Consider the following 25,130-nt stretch of genomic DNA (forward strand, 5'->3'; position numbering starts at 1 on the left):
AGGAAAGGTCTCACATCGGTAATTCAGGCTTAAATGTTCTTGGAATGTAGTTCAGAATAGGGTATGTGCAACTTGATATAGGCACATCCCCCTGGCCCCATGGAATGCCTATACAGGGGAAGGACACAACCAGAGCAAGCCCCTCTAAAGTGTGGAGTTACCAGGGGAAATGGGGAGTTGTTGGTCAAAGAGTACAAATTTCTAGTTATTGGATAAATAAGTTCTGGGGACCCAACATACGTTAGGATGACTAGAGTTCACAATACTATATTATGTACTTGAAAGCTGCTCAGAAAGTAAATCTTAAATGTTCTCACCATAAAAAATAAAGGTAATTAGGTGAGGTGGCGGAAGTGTTAGCTAACTTTATTGTGGTAATCATTTACCAATATATATGTGTATCAAATCATCACATTGTATTCCTTAAACTTATGCAATATTGTAAGTCGATTATATCTCAAAGCTAGTAAAAAGCGTGGCGTCTAAGGCAGGATCTCTTCTGATCTGGGTCTTAGGGTGGTGCTGGGTTTGGCTTGGAAGAAAGTGTGTAAGTGGTATATTTTGTTCATTTTAGTATCCTCAATATTAGCATTGTAAGTGCTCAGTATAGGGCCACTAAATAAATTAATATGTTTGACGAACAGTCTCTAACAATGTGGCAGAAAATGGCCTAATTGCAGGATGAAAAAAGCCTCTTTCTTGCCTTCCATTCCTCTGCAGTCTAGATTCATTGCCTCCCAAAGTGTGGAACCACGTGAGAGAGAGAGGAAAGGTGCTGTCTTTAAGGAGTTAACAGTGTTCTTGGGGAGGCAAAATATACCTATTAAAGAGTAGCTAGCGTGATTCCCATTCTTCTGTGAGTGTGTGTATGCATGTGGGAGTGCATGCACACACGTTTTAAAAGTCCTAGAACATACCAAAATGTTAATAGTGGTTTATGTCTAGGTTATGGATAACTTTAATTTTTTTCTGTATCCTTGTCTGTGCTTATCAAATTTCCATAGCAATAATAGTAGGAATAGCTCCCTGACATGGTGCCCTCATGCTCTGGGCCCTGTCTAATTCCTCTAACCTCCTTGACTGCCTGTCTCCCCATTACTTGCTATATATTAGCCCACACTGGCCTGCTTTTTGTTCCTCAGACCCAAAACACCAAGTGCGTCCCTGTCCTGGGTTTTGTGTTTGCTGTTTCCACTGCCTGGAGTGCTACTGCACCTGATCTCCATGTGGTCAGCAATTTCTCTTCATCTGTGTCTACTTTTGTGTCTATGACTCAAATGTCATCTTCACTAACCAGCCTGTATGATAACACCCCTCCATCCCACCTCACCTCATCCCAGCCACTCTCTGTTGCATGGCCCTGTTTTACTTTCTTCCTAGCTCATCACTCTGAAATGACCTTTGTTTACTTGTTCATTATTTGCTTCTTTCTCTCCAATGAACGTTCCAGGAGAGCAGATTCCTGCTTTATCATGTTCTCCACTGTATTCTCAGTGCCTAGAACTATGTCTGGCACAGAGTAGGGGCTTAATAAATATGGATCAAATGAATGAATGAGCAAATGAACAGCCTGTGAGGTGGGCGTCATGATTCCACTTTACAGAGGAGGAAACAGACTCAAAGAACTTAAGTGGTGGAGCTGCATTTTGATCCTAAGTCTTAATTGACTCCACTGCTCGTGGTCTTGACCACTGTGCATTGCCAGGGTGTGATGAACATGCTTTCCTTTCATAATCCACTGAAATAACAAAGCCATTTCTATGTTAATAAAGAGTTAATAGTTACAGTGCCCTTAAAATGTGCAGGCACGCAAGGTACAACTATGCATGCTGCCCTGTGTATTCAGCTAGGGTCTGAATGAATTGCCACAAACAAGGAGAGGGTTCATTGTCTTTGCCTGGTTTGGTAACATTTTTCCAGTAACCAACTGAAATTTGCAAAATAAAGCTGGGGGCAAAACCTTCCACTAACGGCACAGGGCTTTGCTCTATTTCTGGGTTAGTCGTCTATCAATTTTATCTCCTGAAAGAGTTCCAAGCTATTAGAACCTTTGTTTTTCTGTGATTTCTGACCAGAGGAGACTCTAATCCAAACCCTGTCATTCCAGAGGAGTGGAAAGCCCAATTCATTAAAACAGAAAGGAGGAAGCTTCTGAACTACAAGGCTCGGCTGGTGAAGGACCTACAACCGCGAATTTATTGCCCCTTTGCTGGATATTTCGTGGAATCCCACCCATCAGACAAGTATGGCTGGACATTTTGTACATCATTTTTATACATGAGTTAATGTGTGCTGGGATGAGTTATTTATCTGTGTAACAGCATGAAATGAAAATGAGTGATTAGTAGGAGTCTGGCGTTTATTTAATAATCCGCCTGAGAACAGAGAGCATGAATAAAAACCATGCTTGGCAGCTAGAATGAATTCAGATGGATTTTCTCTGAAAGGATCCTGGAAAGGATGAAGGCAACTGATATGTGTTCAGTATATGCTAGGAACTGGACTGGGGCTTTTAACCAAGTCGTCTAAATTAACCTTCCCGGTGACACTGTGAGGCAGGTTTCATTATGCTTTTGCAGTTTAGGGAATCTGAAACTCAGAGAGACGAAGTGACTTGCCCAAAGTCACTCAATTGGAAACACTGGATTTGAGAAGTGAATCCTGGTACGACTAGCTCCAAGGCTCTTTTCTCTACACCATACTGCATCTCAGAGTAGAGAATTGCATCATTATCAAATGCAAGTTATTTTCTCATTTTGGGGTACCTGAGGTGATTTCTCTCGCAGCAATATAACTTCTAGGTTTTGTTTTTCCAGTATATTTTTGAAGGTCCGTGAATTTTCTTTGAGAATGTTATTTAAATGTTGGGTTTTCATTTTAATGGTCAAATGGATGACAATCTTAAAACTGGGTATTGCATAAGATTTCCTAAATGTGAGTATTCACATTTGCGCTTCTTTTTGTGGTTACTTTGATACCAAGTAATCATTTAATGAGTTAGCAGTTAACTTTTAATAAAATGTTTCTCAAACAGGAGTATCTCTTCTAGGGGAAGTTGGAATTTAAGAAACATTTTTTAGTTCATCTTAAGCTCTGTCCTCAGATCCGATTGTCCTATTGGGGACTTTACTCTTGCCAGGTGCCTGAGCCAGGCAAGTGTTTTTTCTTTTCTCTCAAGATGTAGACTTTGTGATAAAAAGGAAAACTTCCCAAATTTCCTATGAATTACTAAAGCCAAACTCAATATTTGCAACATTATTAGAGTCTTTGGAGATTTTGATTGGACCTGCTAGGGCCAACTTGTCCAATATGCTGGCTACCAGCCACATGTGACAATGGAGCACTTGAAATGTGGCTAGGGCAACTGAGGACCTGAGTTTTTAATTTTAAGTAATGCAAATTTTAAGACTGAACCAGCATAAAATATTTTCTGTTAAACACAAGTTCATTACTTCAGTCAGACTACGTTGCACTTTACCCAATGCATTGTGTAAGAAAGTATTGTTATTGTGGTATGCATGTTGGATGCATGTGTCATTTCTAGTATTACACATAAACACATTAATGATTTAATTGGTATCAATGGATTGATTGGGTTTGGATTATTTTTTCTTTGCACTGATATATTGTTGCAATGTGTTTAGCTGGGTATTTTATGTAGGCAGCTTATGTTACAATGATACCAATGCTAATTATAATTGGAAATCAGATTGAAATACTTATTGTGTTATGGTTCAATTAATTTTCTAGCTTAAGAAAAATGCAGATAAATTTTTGCATTAAAATGAGAGCATCTATTGGTGCAAAGTTTAGTGCAGATGCAAAAACTAGTACTGCAATGCAAATAGTAAAGAGAAAAGAAAGTGGAAGAGAAAGTCTGTTGCAAATTTCATGATGAATGGCAATTACAATTTGCATCAATAGAGGAAAAAGAACTGTTATGTAAGAAAAGTTTTAAAATAATGCAAACAATGTCCCCAAACATTATCTCATTTTACCCTCACCACAGTCCTGTGGGGAAGTTGCTATTACTGCACCCATTTTCAGATGAGAAAACAAACTCGCTGTCACGATTCAGTAGCTCTGGGTGGCTCTCAAGCCTGCGTCCTTGAAAATAGCTCCCACTGTGGGAATGGTGGGCAGAATGTACATTTCAAGGACAGGAGATACATTTTCAGTAAATACATAGGCAATCTGCTAGGAAGTTTCTTCTCAACAGCCAATGAAGAATTGATGAAATTAGTCACCAGAAATGAGAATTAAGTATCTAAAACCATTTTTTATTGGTTTGCAACAGGCCAGTTATGAAAGAGCTTGCATAATTGCATAAAAAAGGAAACCATTTTAAGATAGAGAGATGGTAAAAGTTATGGGTCTTTTGTTAGAAAATTATAAGGAAAAGAGTGGGAAAGATATTTTACAAAAAGTGAAAGCTTCAGTTAAGCCACCAATTGCTGTAGAATCCAAATGTTTCTAACAATATAAAAGATCACTTGATAAAAATTTATCAATAAATAGAATTTGAAAAATTGCAAGTATTTTTCTTTAGCTTTAGATCAGTGGTTCTCAAACAGGGAGATTTTGTCTCCCAGGGTGCATTTTGCAGTGTCTAGAGACATTTTTTAGGTATCGCAACTGGGGGGTGCTACTGGCATCTAGTGGAGAGAGGACAGTATTCTGCTAAATATCCTGTAATGAACAGGACACCTCCAACAACAAGGAATTATCCAGCTCAAAATGCCAACAGTGCCGTTGTTGAGAAACCTTGCTTTAAATGAATCGTGTACATAAGAAAAAAAAGAAATAGAAATATTTTATGAAATGAGTAGAACACTGGTACCAAAATCTGACAAAAATTCACAAAACCCCTACAGAGCAATTTTCTGAATATCTAAATACTACCAAACTATATACAACAATATGTTACATTAATAACATATCAAGAATAAGTGGGGTTTATTACATGAATGTAAATGTTTTTCATTATGAAATTTGATTAATTTGGTGTATTAATTGATCTAAGAAGAAAGAGCATGTGATCTCTGTAGATTTTTAAAGTTTTAAATTTTGAAAATTTTAACTCATGTTGACCAAAACAAACTTCTAAAATTGGACATTAGATGGCTATTTCCTTAATATGACTCTACATATAATCGTGAGTGTGTGTCTATATATGTGTATGGAAGAGGGCAGAGTCAGCCATGAGAAGCATTCTAAGTCAAAAATATTTTACTTGAAATAATCCAATAAGATAACATCAATGGATTAGACATATAAAATAATAAAGAAGGCAAAACTATCATTATTTGCAGATGATGTGATTGTATATCTAGAAAATTTAAAATAATCAACTGAAAAACTCTTCCAAACCATTGAAACAACTACTACTTAGAAGATGTAATTACAGAAAAGACTGCTTCTCCAATCGCAATTAAAAAAGAGAAAATATCTAGGAATAAACTTAACCAGAGATGTGCAAGTCTTATACAAAGAAAACTTTAACATGTCACTGAATGACACAGAAGAAAACCCATGCTAATGAAAAGACATACTATGTTTTTGGACTAAATAACCAAATGATATAATTTATACTAAATTAATTTACAAAGTTAATGTGATTCCAATAAAAATAATACGTGTTTTTCAGAAGTAGACAAGTTGATCTGAAATTGGGGGGAAAAACAAGAATATTTAGTAAGCCTCTGATTAAGAAGTACAAGAATGGGGAGAGTACTCTACCAGATAGTAAAATGTATTATAAAGTCTATAATTAAAACTCGGTGGCACTATTAAATAAATAGCCAATGGTACAGAATAAAAGATACAGAAACAAATTCATATTAATCTATGGATTTATTATCTGCTATGGCAGGCATTTCAAATCAGTGGTGGTAGAGATGAACTATTTATTAATTAGTACTGAGCAAATAGATTCAAAGGATTTCTGAATTTACGAAGAAACATTGCCAATTCGTGTCCTAAAAATTCATAAGTATTTGGGTAAGGATTTTTGAATCTTCTACATCTGACAAAGAGTAAATTTCAGCTAAATAGGAAAAACTTAGTTTTTATCATGATAGATGATGTTCCCTTCAGCTGTGTTAGATTTTAAAAATCCAGATATATTGGAATTTTAAAACAGGAAGTTTGTATTTTCCCTAATACTTCTTTCCAATGCCTGATACATTTGAAAACATTTGTACTAAGTTTTCTGAAGCAGTCTCCAGGAAAAGTATCCTGGATACAATTCTTGAAATTGTTCAATTTCTACATGCAAATGCTATGGGTCATCAGCAAGTTAATGAAGCTACCAAAAGAAGAGAAGGCAATAAACTTGATGATCTTGGGCTCTTTGCCAGTGCTTATTGGTTGAATTGTGGAAGATGTGTACTGTTAGCTCCAATTCAAGGTTTTCTTGAAACAAAAAAAATGCTTGCCAAATATACAGGAACCAAAGACAAAAATCTGGCACTGATTAATATTTTCTCTGATATTATACTGTGTGTATGAGCAAGCTAAATTTGAAGTTCCAAGTAAACAAAATGCTTATTTTTGACTTAGTTATACAGGTTAAATATTACATTGAAATTGAATCTCTATGTGGAGTCTTTATGTTGAAATTGAATCTTTTTCTAACACAAATCAATGATAATGATTTTACACATTTTCCAGTGTGAACCAATATGCAGATTTTATTTGTAATTGGGAATGTTATTTAAAATAGCTGCAAAAATTACACACCAGATTTGAAGAATGCTTTGTTAATATTGATAATTTAGGGTTGCTTTTCAATATATGCAGTACTCTTTTGAATTCAATGTTAATATTAATGAGTTGATCCAAGAGTTACTGAATTTACTAAATTTAAACAGGTGCAGTTTTAAAACTGATATATTTTTGCTTCAAAGTAAAATTATCATCTGAAAAAGATGAACCAATTTTGTCAATGTAGATGTGAATACTATATGAAAATGTATTGTTGGTAACTCTATTCATTTATTGGCAAACTTGTAAGTATCTTTGAAACAACTTGAGCAAGTGAAACTACTCTTTCACTTGTCAGTTTTATGAAATCTAAATAATGATAAAGTATATTTTGATGAAAATTTAGTATCTGAATTGAGATATACTCGAAGCTTAAAATATGCACTGGCTTTCAAAGATGTAGCACACAAATATAAAATATCTCATTAATAATTTTAAAACTTGATTAGATATTAAAATGATAATATATTGGCTAGATTTGGTTATAATAGAAATTAATCCATTAAATTTATTCCACCTCTTATCTTCTACTTCTTTTATGTGGCTACTAGAATATTTAAAATTACACACGTGATTCACATTGTATTTCCGGTGGACAGTCCTTTTCTAGAGAGTTTAATAATTTTGAGTATCACAGACCTACCAATAAAGCGAAACCTTGGCTCTATCGAACTCCCAGGGACTTGATCATTTTGGATAAAGAAACCATACTAAAAGGAACATTTTCTGAATAGCTAAAGTTTATCTTTCTATGCACCATTTTATAATACTTTTTAGTAGAAAGTATTTCTCAAATGTAGACCATCCTTCCTTGACTTCTCAAAAAGAATATTAAAACATAATTTATTTTTTCTTGGTATCTCAGGATCATCATTTCAAAGTTTTAGATTCTGTTGTGGTAGTGTGATGTATCTAGGGGGCCACTGAAGTATGTCATAGCAAATATACTACTCTCTAATGACCTATTTGCTCCTGCACTAAATGGACTCAGGCAGTAAAGTATTATGTCTACTCATACATTTTCTTCTTCTTTTTTATTGAATTTTTTATTGAAGTATAGTTAACATACAATATTTTTCTAGTTTCAGGTGTGTATAATAGTGATTCAATATTTATATACATTACAAAATGGTCACCATGGTAAGTCTAATTACCATCTGTCACCATACGAAGTTTTTACAGTGTTATTGACTATATTTCCTATGCTATGCATTACAACCCCATGACTTATTTTATAACTGGAAGTTAGTACCTCTTAAATTCCCTTCACCAAATCACCTGCCCTCCAACCCTCCACACTCTGGTAACCATAAGTTTGTTTCCTGTATCTTTGAGTCTGTTTCTGTTTTGTTTGCTCATTTGTTTTTTAGATTTCACATATAGGTGGAATAATACAGTATTTGTCTTTCTATGTTTAACATATTTCACTTGGGACAATACCCTCTGTGTCCATCCATGTTATTGCAAATGGCAAGATGTCATTCTTTTTATGGCTGAGTAATATTCCATTGTATATATATACACCAGATCTTCTTTATCCATTCATCTATTGATGGATACTTAGGTTGCTTCCATATCTTGGCTATTGTAAATAATACTGCAGTGAATGTAGGGATGCTTATTTCTCTCAAATTACTGTTTTCATTTTCTTTGGACAAATCTCCAGAAGTGGAATTGCTGGATCCCATGATAGTTCTATTTTTAATTTTTTGAGGAACCTCCATGCTGTTTTCCATAGTGGCTGCACCAATTTACATTCCCACCAGGAGTGCACAAGGGTCTCCTTTTTTCCACATCCTCAATAACACTTTTCTCTTTTTGGTAATAGCCATTCTGAGAAGTGTGAGGTGGTATCTCATTGATTGATTTGCATTTCCCTGATGATTAGTGACATTGAGCATCTTTTCATGTGTCTGTTGGCCATCTGTATGTCTTCTTTGAAAAAATGTCTGTTCAAGTCCTCTGCCTATTTTTTTGGTTTGTTTGCTTTTTGATATTAAGTTGTGTAAATTCTTTATATATTTTGGACATTGACCCCTTATCAGATATATGATTTGCAAGTATCTTCTCCCAGTCAGTAGGTTCCCTTTTCTGTTTTTTGATAGTTTCCATCCTGTGCAAAAGCTTTCCAGTTTGATGTAGTCCCATTTGTTTCTTTTTGCTTTTGTTGCCCTTGCCTGAGGAGACTGGTCCAAAAACATATTGCCAAGTGTCAAAGAGCTGACTGCCTACATTTTCTTCTAGGAGTTTTATGGTTTCAAGTCTTTAATCATTTTGAATTTATTTTGGTATATGGTATAAGATAGTGGTCAAGTTTCATTCTTTTGCATGTAGCTGTCCAGTTTTCCCAACACCATTTATTGAAGGGGCTGTCTTTTCCCCCTTGTATATTCTTGCTTCCTTTGTCATAGATTAACTGACATATATGTGTGGGTTTATTTCTGGGCTCTTTATTCTATTCTACTGATCTTTGGGTCTGTTTTCATGCCAGTACCATACTGTTTGGACTACCATAGCCTTGTAATATATCTTGAAATCAGAAGTTTGATACCTCCAGCTCTGTTCTTCTTAAGATTACTTTGGCTACTTGGGGTCTTTTGTGGTTACATGCAAATTTTAGGATTGTTCGTTTTAGTTCTGTGAAAAATGCCAGTGGTATTTTGATGGAGACTGTATTGAATCTGTAGATTGCTTTGGGTAGTATGGACATTTTAACAATATTAATTCTTCCAATTCATGAGGATGATATATCTTTCCATTTATTTCTGTCATCTTCAAATTCCTTCATCAATGTATTAAAGTTTTCAGAGTATAGGTCTTTTACCTCCTTGGTTAAACTTATTCCTAGATATTTTCTTCTTCTTCTTCTTCTTTTTTTTTTTTTTTAAAGATTGGCACCTGAGCTAACAACAGTTGCCAATCTTCTTTTTTTTTTTTCTGCTTTATCTCCCCAAACCCCCCCGTACATAGTTGTATATCTTAGTTGCAGCTCCTTCTAGTTGTGGGATGTGGGACGCCACCTCAACGCAGCCTGATGAGTGGTGCCATGTCCACACCCAGGATCCGAACCCTGGGCCGTGGCAGTGGAGCACGCAAACTTAACCACTCTGCCACGGAGCCGGCCCCAATTCTTCTTGATACAATGATAAATGAGATTGTTTTCTTAATTTCTCTTTCTGATAGCTCATTATCAATTCATAAAAACACAACCAATTTCTGTATGTTAATTTTGTATCCTGCAACTTTACTGAATTAGTTTATTATTCTAATGGGTTTTTTTGGTAGAGTCTTTAGTGTTTTCTCTATGTAGTATCATGTCATCTGCAAATAGTGACAGTTTTACTTCTTCCTTTCCAATTTGGATGGTTTTTCTTTCTTTTCCTTGCCTAATTACTGTGGCTAGGACTTCCAATACTATGTTGAATAAAAGCAACGAGCGTGGGCATCCCTGTCTTGCTTTCCCGATCTTCGAGGTAAAGTTTTCAGCTTTTTACCATTGAGTATGATAGTAGCTGTGGGTTTGTCATATATGGCCTTTATTATGTTGAGGTACGTTCCTTCCATACTCACTTTGTTGAGAGTTTTTGTTGTAAATGGATGATGAATTTCGTCAAATGTTTTTTCTTCATCTATTGAGATGATCTTCCTTCATTTTGTTAATGTGGTGTATCACGTTGATAAATTTGTGGATGTTGAACCATCCTTCCATCCTTGGAATAAATCCCACTTGATCGTGGTATATGATCCTTTTAATGTACTGTTGAATTCAGTTTGCTATTTTGTTGAGGATTTTTCCATCAATGTTCATCAGGAATATTGGCCTGTAATTTTCTTTTCTTGTGGTGTCATTGTCTGGTTTTGGTATCAGAGTAATGCTGGCCTTATAAAATGAGTTTGGAAGAGTTCCTTCCTCTTCAATTTTTTGCAATAAATTGAGAAGGATAGGTATTAACTCTTCTTTAAATGTTTGGTAGAATTCACCTGTGAAGCTGTCTGGTCCTTGACTTTTGTTTTTTGGGTTTTTTTAAATTAATGATTCAATTTCTTTACTCGTAATCAGTCTATTCAGATTTTCTATTTCTTCATGATTCAGTCTTGGAAGGTTGTGTATTTCTAGGAATTTGTCCATTTCTTCTAGGTGTTCCAACTTGTTGGTGTATAATTGTTCATAGTAGTCTCTTATTATCCTTTGTATTTCTGTGGTGTTAGTTGTAACTTCTCCTCTTTCATTTCTCATTTTATTTATTTGGGGTCTCTTTTCTTTTTTTCTCGAGTCTAACTAAAGGTTTATTGATTTTGTTTATCAAAGACAGCTTTTAGTGTCATTGATTTTTTTAGTCTCTATTTCATTTATTTCTGCTGTGATCTTTATTATTTCCTTCCTTCTACTAGCTTTTGGTTTTGTTTTTTTCTTCTTTTTCTAGTTCCTTTGGGTGTCAGGTTAAATTGTTTATTTGAGATATTTCTTGTTTCCTGAGGTAGGCCTGTATCACTATAAACTCCCTCTTAGAAGTGCTTTTGCTGCTTCCCACAGATTTTGGAATATTCTGTTTTCATTTTCATTTGTCTCAATGTATTTTTTTATTTCTTCATTGACCCATTGGTTGTTTAGTAGCATGTTGTTTAGTCTCTACGTGCTTGTGGTTTTTTCTAGTTTTATTCTTGTAGCTGATTTCTACTTTTATATTGTTGTGGTTGGAAAAGATGCTTGATATAATTTCAGTCATCTTCAATTTGTTGAGACTTGTTTCGTGGCCTAACATGTGATCTGTTCTGGAGAATGTTCCATATGCACTTGAAAAGAATGTATTCTTCAATTTTTGGATGGAATGTTCTGTATATATCTATTAAGTCCACCTGGTCCTAATGTGTCATTTAAGGCCAATGTTTCATTATTGATATTCTGTCTGGATGATCTGTCTATTGATGTAAGTAGGGGTATTATAGTCCCCAACTATTATTATATTGCTGTCAACTTCTCCCTTTATGTCTGTTAATATTTACTTTATATATTTAGGTGCTTCTGTTGGGTGCATAAATATTTACAAATATATCCTCTTCTTGGATCGACTCTTTTATCATTATGTAATGCTCTTCTTTGTCTATTGTTACAGTCTTTGTTTTAAACTCTGTCTTGTCTGATATGAATATTGCTACTCTAGCTTTCTTTTTGGTTTTCATTTGCATGGAATATCTTTTTCCATCCCTTCACTTTCAGTCTGTGTGTATCTTTAGTTCTGAAGTAAGTCTCTTGTAGGCAGCATATAGATGGGTCTTATTTTTTTAATCCATCCAGCCACCCTATGCTTTTCAACTGGAGCATTGAGTCCATTTACATTAAGGTAATTATTGATAGGTATGGACTTATTGCCATTTTTTAGGGTTTTTTTGGGGTTGTTTTTGTAGTTCTCTGCTTTTTCCTTCTTCTCTTGGTCTCTTCCCTTGTGGTTTGATGTTTTTATTTAGTGTTATGTTTAGGTTCCTTTCTCTTTATTTTTTTGTATATCTATTTCATGTTTTTGGTTTGTGGTTACCATGAGGTTCATATGTATCAACCTATATATATAGCAGTCTGTTTTAAGGTGATAATCACTTACTTTTGAACACATTCTAGAAGCACTGCATTTTACTCCTCCTTCCAAATTTTATGTTTTTACATCTTTTTATTTTGTGTATCCCTTAACTACGTATTGTAGTTATGGTTGATTTTACTACTTTTGTCTTTTAACTTTCATACTGGCTTCTTAAGTGGTGATCCATTGCCTTTATTAAATATTTGCCTTTGTCAGTGAGATTTTTTTTTCTGTCATATATTTTCTTATTTCTAGCTATGACCTTTTCTTTCCTGCTTAAAGAAGACTGTTTAACACTTCTTGTAGGACCAATTTAGTGGTGATGAACTCCTTTAGTTTTTGCTTGTCTGGGAAACTCTTTATCTCTCCTTCAATTCTGAATGATAACCTTGCCAGATAGAGTATTCTTGGTTGTTTTTTCCTTTCAGCACTTTACATATATCATACCAGTCCCTTCTGGCCTGGAAATTTTCTCCTGAAAAATCAGCTAATGGTCTTATGAGGGGGTTCCCTTGTATGTGACTTGTTTGTCTCTTGCTGCCTTTAAGATTGTTTATCTTAACTTTTGCCATTTTAATTATAGTATGTCTTGGTGTGGATCTCTTTAGGTTCATCTTGTTTGGGACTCTGTGCTTCCTGCACTTGGATATCTGTTTCCTTCTCCAGATTACAAGGTTATCAGCCATTATTTCTTCAGATAAGTTTTTTGTCCCTTTCTCTCTTTCTTCTCCTTCTGGGACACCTACAATGCAAATGTTAGTACACTTAATGTTATCCCAGAGGTCCCTTAAACTTTCATCATTTTTGTAAGTTTTTTTTTTTTCTCTTCTGACTAGGGGATTTCCATATTCTGTCTTCCAGGTTGCTGATCCATTCTTCTGTGTCATCTAATCTGCTATTGATTTCCTCTAGTGTATTTTTCATTTCAGTTATTGTATTCTTTAGCTCTGATTGGTTCTTTTTTGTATTTTCTAACTCTGTTGAAGTTCTCACTGTGTTCCTCTCTTCTTCTCCTGAGTTCAATGAGCATCTTTATGACCATTACTTTGAACTCTTTATAAGACAAATTATGTATCTCCATTTCATTAGGGCTTTTTTTCTGGAGTTTTATCTTGTTCCTTCATTTGGAACATATTCCTCTCTCTTTCATTTTGCCTTCACTTTCTGTGTTTGTTTCTATGAATTAGGCAAAATAACCACCTCTCCCCATCTTGAAGAAGTGGCCTTGTGTAGGAGCATCCCCTGTGTAGACTGTGTGTGTTGGGTGGCTTTGGCAGGCCAGCTGGAATCAGAAGAGATGCGGGCTGGATGGTTCCAGGGTGCACTGTGCCAGGGCTGCCTTGGTGGGATATATGGTTGTGGGTTCTTTTAATTAATTAAATTTTATTGCATTCATAATATTTTACATTGTTGTTAAATTTCAAATGTACCTTATTTCTTTTCTGTCACCATATAAGTGCTCCTCTTCAGCCCCTGTGCCCTGCCCCCACCCCCTTCCCCTGGTAACCACTGAACTGTTCTCTTTGTCTGTGTTTGTTTACCTTCCATATATGAGTGAAGTCATATGGTGTTTGTCTTTCTCAGTCTGGCTTATTTCATTTAACATAATACCCTCCAGGCCCATCCATGTTGTTGCAAATAGGATAGTTTTGTCTTTTTTTAAGGCTGAATAGTATTCCATCGTATATATATGCATATATACACACACATGTCTTCTTTATTCACTCATGGCCAGTGGACAGTTGGATTGCTTCCACGTCTTGGCTATTGCGAATAGTGCTGCAATGAACATTGGGGTACATAGGTCACTTTTGACTGTTGATTTCAAGTTGTTTGGATAAATACCCAGTAGCAGGGAAGCTGGGTCATAAGGTAATTCTATTTTTAGTTTTTTGAGGAATCTCCGTACTGTTTTCCACAGTGGCTGCACCAGTTTGCATTCCCACCAGCAATGTATGAGAGTTCCCTTTTCTCCACACCCTCTCCAACATTTGTTATTTTTAGTCTTAGTGTTTATAGCCATTTTAACAGGTGTAAGGTGGTATCTTAGTGTAGTTTTGATTTGCATTTCCCTGATAATAAGTAATGTTGAACATGTTTTCACATGCTTATTGGCCAACTGCATATCTTCTTTGGAAAAATGTCTGTTCATATTCTCTACCCATTTTCTGATTGGGCTTTTTGTTTTTTTGTTATTCAGTTGTGGGAGTTCTTTATATATTATGGAGATTAACCCCTTGTCGGATACGTGATTTGCAAATATTTTCTCCCAATTGATGGGTTGTCTTTTTGTTTTGATACTAGTTTCTTTTGCCTGGCAGAAGCTCTTTAGTCTGATGAAGTCCAACTTATTTATTTTTTCTTTTGTTTCCCTTGTCTGAGACGATATGGTATTTGAAAAGAGCCTTTTAAGTTTGATGTCAAAGAGTGTGCTACTTATATTTTTTTCCAGAAGTTTTATGGTTTCAGGACTTATCTTCAAGTCTTTGATCCATTTGGAGTTTATTTTTGTGTGTGGCATGAGATAATGATGTACTTTCATTCTTTTTCAAGTGGTTGTCCAGATTTCCCAACACAATTTATTGAAGAGACTATCTTTTCTCCATTGTATGTTCTTGGCACCTTTGTCAAAGATTAACTGTCCATAGATGTGTGGTTTTAATTCTGGTTTTCAGTTCTGATCCATTGATCTGTGTGCCTGGTTTTGTACCAGTGCTATGCTGTTTTGATAACTATGGCTTTTTAGTACATTTTGAAGTCAGGGATTGTGATGCCTCCAGCTATGTTCTTTTTTCTCAGGATTGCTTTAGTAATTCAGGGTCTTTGGTTGCCCCGTATAAATTTTAGGATTCTTTGTTCCATTTCCATGAAGAATATCATTGGGATTCTGATTGGAATTGCATTGAATCGGTAGGTTGCTTTGAGTAGTATGGACATTTTAACTATGTTTATTCTTCCAATCCATGGGCATGGAACGAATGAGTATTCTGCTGTTTTGGGATGGAGTGTTCTATATATGTCTATTAAGCTCACTGGTCTAGTTTATCATTTAATTCCACCATCTCCTTGTTGACTTTCTTTCTGGATGATCTATCCCTTGATGTGAGTGGAGCGTTGAGGTCCCCTACTATTATTGTGCTATTGTTGATGTCTCCTTTTAGGTTTGTTAGTAGTTTCTTTATGTGTGTCAGTGCTCCTGTGTTGGGTGTATAGATATTTATGAGTGTTATGTCTTCTTGGTGGAGTGTCCCTTTGATCATTATATACTGCTCCTCTTTGTCTCTCTTTACGTGTCTTATCTTGAAGTCTACTTTGTCTGCTATAAGTATGGCAACACCTGCTTTCTTATCTCTGCCGTTAGCTTGGAGTATTGTCTTCCATCCCTTCACTCTGAGCCTGTGTTTGTCATTGGAGCTGAGATGTGTTTCCTGGAGGCATCATATTGTTGGGTCTTGTTCTTTAATCCATCTTGCCACTCTGTCTTTTTATTGGAGAATTCAATCAATTTACATTTAGGGTGATTATTGCTATATGAAGGCTTAATGCTGCCGTTTTATCACTCATTTTCCAGTTCTCCTGTATTTCCTTTGTGTCTCATCCCATGTATTTCAGCCTACCAATTAAGTTATGTAGTTTTTTTATGCTGGGTTTCTTAGTTTTCTCCTTATTTATTATTTGTGTCTCTGTTCTGCTTTTTTTTAGTGGTTACCATAAGGCTTTTATGCAAAATCTTATGGATATGACTGATGGCCTCTTATGTCTTTAGACTAATCTGGTTCAATCTTCTTCATCTTCCCCTCCTATGTTGTTTTTGTCACATCTTATTCCATCTTGTGTTTTTTTGTGGTTAAAATGACAAGATTATCTTTGTTTTTGGTGTTTTCCTTCCCTTTATCTTTAATGTTATACTTGAGCATTTGCTAACCTGTTCTGATGTAAAGCTACACTTTTCTGATTTTAGCTACCTATTTATCTCCTTATGCTGGGCTTTGTAACCCCTTTATCCGTTTTTTTTCAGGTATGAGGGCCTTCTTGAGGATTCTTGTAGGGGGGTTCTTGTGGCTACAAACTCACTTGGCTTTTGCATATCTGGGAAAGTTTTTATTTCTCCATCATATCTGAAGGATATTTTCACTGGATAGAGTATTTTGGCTGAAAGTTTTTGCCCTTCAAAGATTTGAATATATCATTCTAGTCTCTCCTAGCCTGTAAGTTTTCTGCTGAGAAATCTGCTGAAAGCCTGATAGAAGTTCCTTTGTAAGTTATTTTTTCTGCTTTGCTGCCCTTAGTATTTTTTCTTTGTCATTTGTTTTTACCAGTTTCACTACTATATGTCTTGTAGTAGATCTTTTTACATTGACTTATTTTAGGACATCTGATAGCTTCTTTCATATGGATTTCTATCTCCTTCCCCAGGTTTGGGAAGTTCCCCATATTACTTCTTTGAAGAAGCTTTCTGCTCCATTCTCCTTCCTTTCTCCCTCTGTATTACCTATAATTCTTATGTTGCATTTCCTAATTGAGTAAGATATTTCTTGGAGACTTTCTTAATTTCTTTTTAGTCTTAGTTCTCTTTCCTCCTCTATCTGGAACATTTCAATATGTCTATCCTCAATTATGCTGATTCTTTCCTTAATGATATTCATTCACGCATTCAGGGAATCCATATTTTGTTTTATCTCATCCATTGCGTCTTTCATTTCCAATATTTCTGATTGGTTCTTCTTTATAGTTTCAGTCTCTTTTGTCAAGTAGCTCATGAACTTGTTTCTCTACATTCTCTTTTAACTCACTGAGTTTTTTGATGATAGATATTTTGAATTCTCTGTCATTTAGATTATATATTTCTGTGTCTTCAGGATTGGTTCCTGGGTACTTGTCATTGTCCTTCTGGTCTGGACATTTAATGTAATTTTTCATACTGCTAGTGGGTGTGGCTCTATTCTTGCATATTGTGATTTTTTTTTATTGCAGTTTCCACCTATCACCACTGGATAGGGATCAAGATCTGTGTATTCTGAGCCCTCTGTGTTCCACCAGAATCCCAGGTGCTGGGCTCAGGTGTTGCATGGGGGAGAGGGACACTGTCTTCTGCATGCTCTTAGGGTCTTCTCACTCTGCCCTGGCTATCTGCTCTCCTGGGGTGCTGGCTTGATGAGGTCACCCCTGTGATAGCTAGTCCCCTCAGTAGGGGCCTTTCCCCTAGGCTGTGAAGGACTTCAAGGGTCTATGATTTTCCTGTAAAGTGACAGCCTCTCCACCCTTCCTTTCCTCTTGGAGGTCACATGCAATCCCTGGATAGCAGTCTTTTGGGGAGGGAGTATAGCTTTCTCTTACCCCTTTCTACCTCCTCTGAGGGGGTCTCCAGCCTCTCTACCTTCCAACATATGGCTGTGTGGATCTCTCAGATGTCTTGTGTTGTGTGGATGTTCTCTGTTGGAATATAAATGTCTTTTTCATTATATCATGGAGGGGAGGGTTCACTGTGAGAGCTCACTCGGCTGTGATGCTCACGTCACTCTCCTTGGATGGGTGAAACAGATTTGAGAGCCTGGACTGCAGCCTCCTTGCCAATCAGTTGTGCAATAAAGTCTTTCTTCTTTCAAAGACTGGTGTGCCGTGGCGTCAGCTTCTGTGCACATCGGGTGGCCAGCCCTGGCTTGGTAACATAAACAAACTGTCCTCAGGTACCTGCCTCTTGGTGTCAAAACTACCGAGCCATGATGGGAAGGGAAAAGAGAGCACCCAAGGCCTTGAAGCCATGAGGAAGGAGGCAGGGCCTGGAGCTTGCGTGCTCAGCAGCCACATGGAATCAAGGAGCCAAGACTACCAGGATATACAGTTTTTTAAAGACTGTCAATGATCCTTCTTGGCTGCTGTTACAGATATCTATCTAGCCAGCTCCATCCTCCATTTTGACTTTCTATCTCTGGTCACTTAATGAATTCAAGGTAAAAAATTGACTTTGTGTCAATTTTTTGTGTCAAGTTAGAGTAAATATGCTGTGAATGAGGGCCTGAACAACTGTCTTGGTCAGGTGACTGCTGGGAGCTTATTTCATGGATTCATGTATATCTATTGTGGCTGTAGAGATACTGTTTACTTTTATAATCCTTATTTGTATTCTCTATATCCAGGTTCCATGTACTTGAAATGTGACTATACTTCACTACTAAGCAGCTATGTCCATTATATTTTTAAACTTAAGAAAAGTTCATATATACTTTTTTCCTAAGAAATTCTTACTTTGAAGTAGCATAACACTTACAGGAAAGCTTTTGGAATTGTTGGATAAGCCTAGATATAAATTCAAAGAATGTGTTCTTCTACAAACCTATACAGTTTTAAAAAAATATGTATGTCAAAGCAATTTTATCACAAGAAACCGCCCTAAAATGGGGATGAAATTTAGGAGCTTTTGGTTACACAGGAGACCTTATCATCTACTAGCCTCTATTCATGCACCCTTAATTATGAGGGACAGAAGGTAGAGTAGGTATGGTGGAGTTAATAGAGGGAGAGAGAAAACAAAGGACTCAGTGAACCAGGGAAAGCTTCTCTGTGTAGAGTGAAAATGATATAGAGCCAGAGGAATGAGCTTCTCCAGTATTGCTAGAAGTTGATGGCCCTGGGAAATGTCCCTTAGATTTTCCCTAAACTCTTTAGTTTTCTAAAGAAAGTAGGAGTTATCAGTGGACAAGTGCATCTCACACTCAATCTTGATATAGAGCTAAATGACAATTAGTTAATGTGACAAAAATAAACTTCTCACTGCCTACTAATGTAGACATAGCACAAAGGTTTCACTTAATTTAATGTAGTTAAGAACCAGTGTGGCATAGACACCAAGCAATCAGAACAGATACCAGGTAACACTGGATCAGTTCATGGAGCCTCTGCTCTCCCAAGCTTTAGTCCTGTAGTTGAAGGAATTGAAGGAGAGCCAGGAGGACCCAGGGGAGGTCAGGTGGCTAGGGTAGTGAAGAGGGCACTCGGGCTCAAGGTGGCAGCTTCTAACCAACTTGCACAGAACTATTTCAATATTTTAGCAACTAGTATGCCTACCAGCTGAACATCAGCTATGTCCTTAAGCCAATGGAAAAAAGGAGCAAAGAGATCCTACTGCCATTCTCAGCTGTTGTACTACACTCCATGGAAATACTTGAGAACTGGACTAATTGGACTATGATGATACTTGACACACTATTTTGGACATTGGTGGGTATATGTTAAAAGATGTAGAGAAAAAGCATGTCAAAGAATCCAGGAGAGTCTATTTAAGATGATGAAAACAGTGAGTTGTTTTATCACCTATATATTCTTAGTTATGGTCAGTAAGGTTAATAGTATAAAATCAATAGCAATGTTTTCCAGATGACACTATAGAAAGTGTTAAAACCAGGCTAATGAGGAAGTATTGTTGAGCTTGAATTAAAAAAGAAAACAGAGTATTTCCTTATTTGGTTTAAATAAAAATGTTTCTGATCAAAGCTTATAGTCTGAATGCAATAAACATCCTTTGGGCTGATCTTATGGTCAAAGGCTTGACTAGAGAAGAGGCACCAGACAAGGTAAGGGACATTTGACATGTCTTAATCTTAAGTTTATTCTCTTAAGTTTTTAAAAATGTTTAACAGTTGAAAGCAAAAATTATAATTGTCTGGTGGACTTCTCAGTGTATGTAGGCATAATACAGAGGACAACTATATGCATAAAGGGCCCTATATAGTGGAAATTTTTCTACATTCCACAGTAAGTGTTAAAATATTAATCCTAAGTAGGCTGAAAAGTTAAGTATAATATTTGTAATCCCCAGAGCAGCAACTATAAAAACCATACAAAGAAGTATTGTCAAAAACTCAATAGGATCAACACCAGTAAAATTGTAGGATAGAAAATTAAGATAGAAAAATCAGTAGCATTTCTATATACTAATGACAAATTATCTAAAAAAAAAATAAAGAAGACTATCCCATCTACTAAAGAATAAAAAACTATAAAATATTTAGGAATAGATTTAACCAAGGAGGTGAAATATCTCTAAATGAAAACTGTAAGACGTTGTTGAAAGAAATTGAAGACAATGCAAATAAGTAGAAAGATATCCTGTGTTCATGGATTGGAGGACTTAATATTATTAGAATGTTCAAACACCCAAAGCCATCTATAGATTCAATGCAATCCCTGTCAAGATTCCAATGGCATTATTTACAGAAGTAGAAAAGAAAACTTAAAATTTATATGGAATCACAAAAGACCTCAAATAGCTAAATCAATCCTGAGAAAGAAGAACAAAGCTGGAGGCATCACACTTCCTGATTTCAAGCTATATTATAAGGCTATATAATAAAAATAGTATGGTACTGGCATAAAAAGAGACACATAGATCAGTGGGAAAAAATCAAGAGCCCGGAAATAAACCCATGCATATACGGTCAACTGATATTTTGCAAAGGAACCAAGAATACTCAATAGAGAAAAGACAGTCTCTTCAATAAATGGTGCTGAAAAAATTGAATATTTACGTGTAAAATAATGAAACTAGGCCTCTGTCTTGCACCACTCACAAAAATTAGCTCTAAATGAATTAGAGACTTAAATGTAAGACCTGAAAATGTAAGACCATAAAACTCCTAGAAGAAAACAGAAAAACTTGTTGACATGGCTCTTGGCAATGGTTTTTTGGATATGATACCTAAAATCAAATAACAAAATCAAAAATAAATAAGTGGACTACATCAAACTATAAAGCTTCTGCATAGCAAAAGAAATGATCAACAAAGTGAAAAGGCAACTTAGCAAATGGGTGAAAATATTTACATATCATCTATCTGATAAGGGTTTAATAATAAAGAACTCATACAACTCAATAGCAAATAACCCAATCCAATTAAAAAATGGGCAAATGATCTGAATAGATATTTTTCTGACGAAGACATATAGATGTCCAAGAGGTACATGAAAAGATGCTCAACATCACTGATGATCAGGGAAATACAAATCAAAATCACAATGAGATATCACCTCACACTTGTTACTATGGCTGCTATCAAAAAGACAAGAAATAACAAGTGTTAATGAGAATGTGGAGAAAATAAACCTTTGTGCACTATTGGTGGGAATATAAATTGGTGTAGCCACTATGAAACACAGTATGGAGTTTCCTCAATAAAGTTAAAAATAGAATTACCATATGATCCAGCAATTCCACTTCTGGGTATTTATCTGAAGGAAACAAAAACAATAACTCAAAAAATATCTGCACCCCTGTGTTCACTGCAACATTATTTACAATAGCCAAGACACAGAAACAACCTAAGTGTCCATCGTTGGACGAATGGATAAAGGAAATGTGGTATACATATAATAGAATACTATTCAACCAATAAAAAAGAATGGCGTCTTGCTATTTGTGACAACAAGAATGGACCTTGAGGTCATACTGACTGAAATAAGTCAGACAGAGAAAGACAAATAGCATGTAATCGCATTTATATGTGGAATCTTAAAAAAAAAAAACCAGGGGCTGGCCCTGTGGCCGAGTGGTTAAGTTCGCGCGCTCCGCTGCAGGCGGCCCAGTGTTTCGTCGGTTCGAATCCTGGGCGTGGACATGGCACTGCTCGTCAGACCACGCTGAGGCAGCGTCCCACATGCCACAACTAGAGGAACCCACAACGAAGAATACACAACTATGTACCGGGGGGCTTTGGGGAGAAAAAGGAAAAAAATAAAATCTTTAAAAAAAAAAAAAAAAAAAAAAAACCAAAAACCCAAAAACTGAATTCATAGATACAGAGAACAGATTAGTGGTGGTCAGATGTGGGGGTGGGTAAAATGAGTGAAGGTGGTCAAGACATACAAACTTCCAGTTATAAAATAAATAAGTCATGAGGACATAATGTACAGCATGGTGACTATAGTTAATAATACAGTATTGTATATTTGAAAGTTGCTAAGAGTAAATCTTAAAATTTCTCATCACAAGAAAAATATTTGTAACTCTGTGTGGTGAAGGATGTTAACTAGACTTATTGTGGAGATTATTTCACAATATATACAAATATTGAATCATGTATATTTGAAACTAATATAATGTTATATGTCAATTAGACCTCAATAAAAAATTAAAATATTGAACCATAAAAAAGAATGGCTATCATCAAAAAGACAAGAAATAAAAAATGCTGGTGAAGATGTGGAGAAGAGGGAACTCTGGTGCACTGTTAGTAGGAATGTAAATTGGTGTAACCACCATGGAAAAGAGTATGGAGATTCCTCAAAAAATTATAAATTGAATTATCATATAATCCAGCAATTCCAATTCTGACTATTTACCCAAAGGAAATGAAATAACTATTTCAAAGAGACATCTGTACCCCCATGTTCTTTGCAGCATTATTCACAATAGCCAAAAATTGGAAACAACCTAAGTGTGCATCAGTAGATGAATAGATAAGGAAAATGTGGTATAATATACAATGGAATATTATTCAGCCATAAAAAGACATAAATCCCACCATTTGCAACAATGTGGATGGACCTTGAGAGCATTATGTGAAGCAAAATAAGTCAAAGAAAGACTAATACTGTATTTTCTCACATGTGGACTCTAAAAAGGAAAAAACAAAAGTCATAGAAGAAGAGATCAGATTTGTGGCTACCAGGGTGTGGGGGGAGCGGTTGGGGAGATTGGATGAATGTGGTCAAAAGGTACAAACTTCTGGTTATAATATAAATAAGTACTGGCAAATGTAATATGCAACATGATGACTGTAGTTAACACTGCTGTATGGTATACTTGAAAACTGCTAAGAGTAAACCCTGAAAGCTCTCATCACAAGGAAGAAGAAAATTTCTTTCTTTTTTCCCCTGTATCTATATGAGATGATGGATGTTAACTAAACTTATTGTGGTAATCATTTCACAATATATGTAAACCAAGTCATTATGCTATACACCTTAAACTTATACAGAGCTGTATGCCAATTATATCTCAGTAAAACTGAAAGAAAAAATTCAATAGGTAAACTAAATGGAACACTAAAAAATATTTAAACACTTCAAATGAAGGCAGAAAGGGGAATGAAAAGGCAGAGGAATGAAAACAGATAAAACAAACAAAATATAAATGGTAGACATAAATAATTACATAAATGGTTTACAGACATGTGAATGAAGCCATTTGCTTGGACCTTCCAGACCAGCCCTGCTGCCATCAACTGAATGGCATTGATTAATCCTGGTCAGCACCATCTGAAACAAAAGAATCATCATCCAAACTCCATCTGAATTCATGACCAACAAAATTTTGAGATATAATAAATTATTGCTTTAAAAAAATAAAAATGGTCTAAACACACCAGCTGGAAGATAGAAAGATTGTGAGAATGCATAAAAGGACAAGAGCCAACTCTTTTGCTGTCTACAAGAAATCCACTTTAAATATAACACTGTAGGTAAGATACAAGTAAAAGAATGGAAAAAAATATACCATGTAAATACTAATCCAAGAAAGCTGGAGTGGCTAATGTTAATATATTGAATGGGCTTCAGAGCAAGTACCAGGGATAAAGAGGGACATAATGATGTCAATTCACCAAGAAGATATAAGAGTCCTAAATGTGTTTGCACATAACAACAGACTCTCAAATATATGAAGCAAAAACATAGAATTGAAAGCAAGTGGAAATTCAGAATCATAGTTAGAAATTCAACTCTCCTGTCTTGGTAATTGATAGAAGAAAAACACAGAAAATTCAACAAGGATATAGAAAAATTGAGCACCATAAATCAATTGGATTTGAATGACATTTATAGAAAATTCCACTTAAATAGTGGAACAGGCATTCTTTTCAAGAACAAACATTCACCCAGAGAGGCCAAACACTGGGTCATAAACCTTAACAAATTTAAAATGAAAATAATACAAATTATGTTTCCTGATCATGTTAGAATTAAGCTAGAAATCAAGAGAAAGATATCAGAAGATCTCCAAATACTTTAAAATTGAACACACTTCTAAATAATCCATGAACCAAAGAAAAAGTCTCATGGAAAATTAGAAAATATTTTGAAGTGAAAAAAAAAAAGAAAGCACAACATATCAAAATTTGTGGGACACTACTAAAGAAGAGCTTAAAGGGAACTTTATAGCACTGAATGTATGTATTAAAAAAGAAAATTTTCTAGAAAACTAGAAAAAAATGAACAAAATTATAAACCAAAATAAGCAGAAGGAAGGAAACAATGAAGATAAGTGCATAAATCAGTGACATGAAAAGCAGAAAAACAATAGAGAAAATCAATGAAACAGCAATTGCCACTTTGAAAAGATTAAGATTAATAGGCCTCTAGTCAGAATGACCAAGAAAAAAAGAAAGAAGAGACAATTACCCATCTCAGGAACGAGAGAGCTGACATCACTACAGATCCCACAGATGTTAAAAGAACAATGATAAAGGAATATTGTAAGCAATTCTATGTACGTAAATTCAACAACTTAGATGAAACAGTCCAATTCTTTGAAAGCCACAAAAGTCAGAACTCCAAGAATATATAGATATACACATATCTATTAAAGAAGTTTCATTCATAGGTTAAAATCTTCCAAAAAAGAGAAACGCAGGTCAAATTATTTCACTGGTGAGTTCTACCAAACATTCAGAGTAAAACTAAAAACAATTTTACATATTCAGTTCCAGAAAATAGTAGAGAATGAAATACTTCACAACTCACTAATGAGACTCGGATATCAAAAGGAGGCAAAAACTGTATGAGAAAGTACAGACTAGT

At 35.4% G+C, this 25,130-nt stretch overlaps 1 protein-coding gene across 13 annotated transcripts in view; it reads left to right on the forward strand.

Moving 5' to 3' along the window:
- The window catches only part of LOC106837858 (cytidine monophosphate-N-acetylneuraminic acid hydroxylase), a 348,449-nt gene that overhangs the window by 296,491 nt on the left and 26,828 nt on the right, over window positions 1–25,130 (forward strand). For all 13 annotated transcript variants that reach the window (XR_011505176.1, XM_070515541.1, XM_070515543.1 and 10 more), the window contains one exon: window positions 2,108–2,243. Coding sequence is in view for 12 of the 13 variants with exons in the window: in XM_070515541.1 (XP_070371642.1) it covers window positions 2,108–2,243 (136 nt within the window). In the remaining variant the exon portion in view is untranslated. The remainder of the gene's footprint in view (window positions 1–2,107; window positions 2,244–25,130) is intronic.

The sequence above is a fragment of the Equus asinus genome, chromosome 8 (genome assembly GCF_041296235.1).
Source record: "Equus asinus isolate D_3611 breed Donkey chromosome 8, EquAss-T2T_v2, whole genome shotgun sequence".
Lineage (NCBI taxonomy): Eukaryota > Metazoa > Chordata > Mammalia > Perissodactyla > Equidae > Equus > Equus asinus.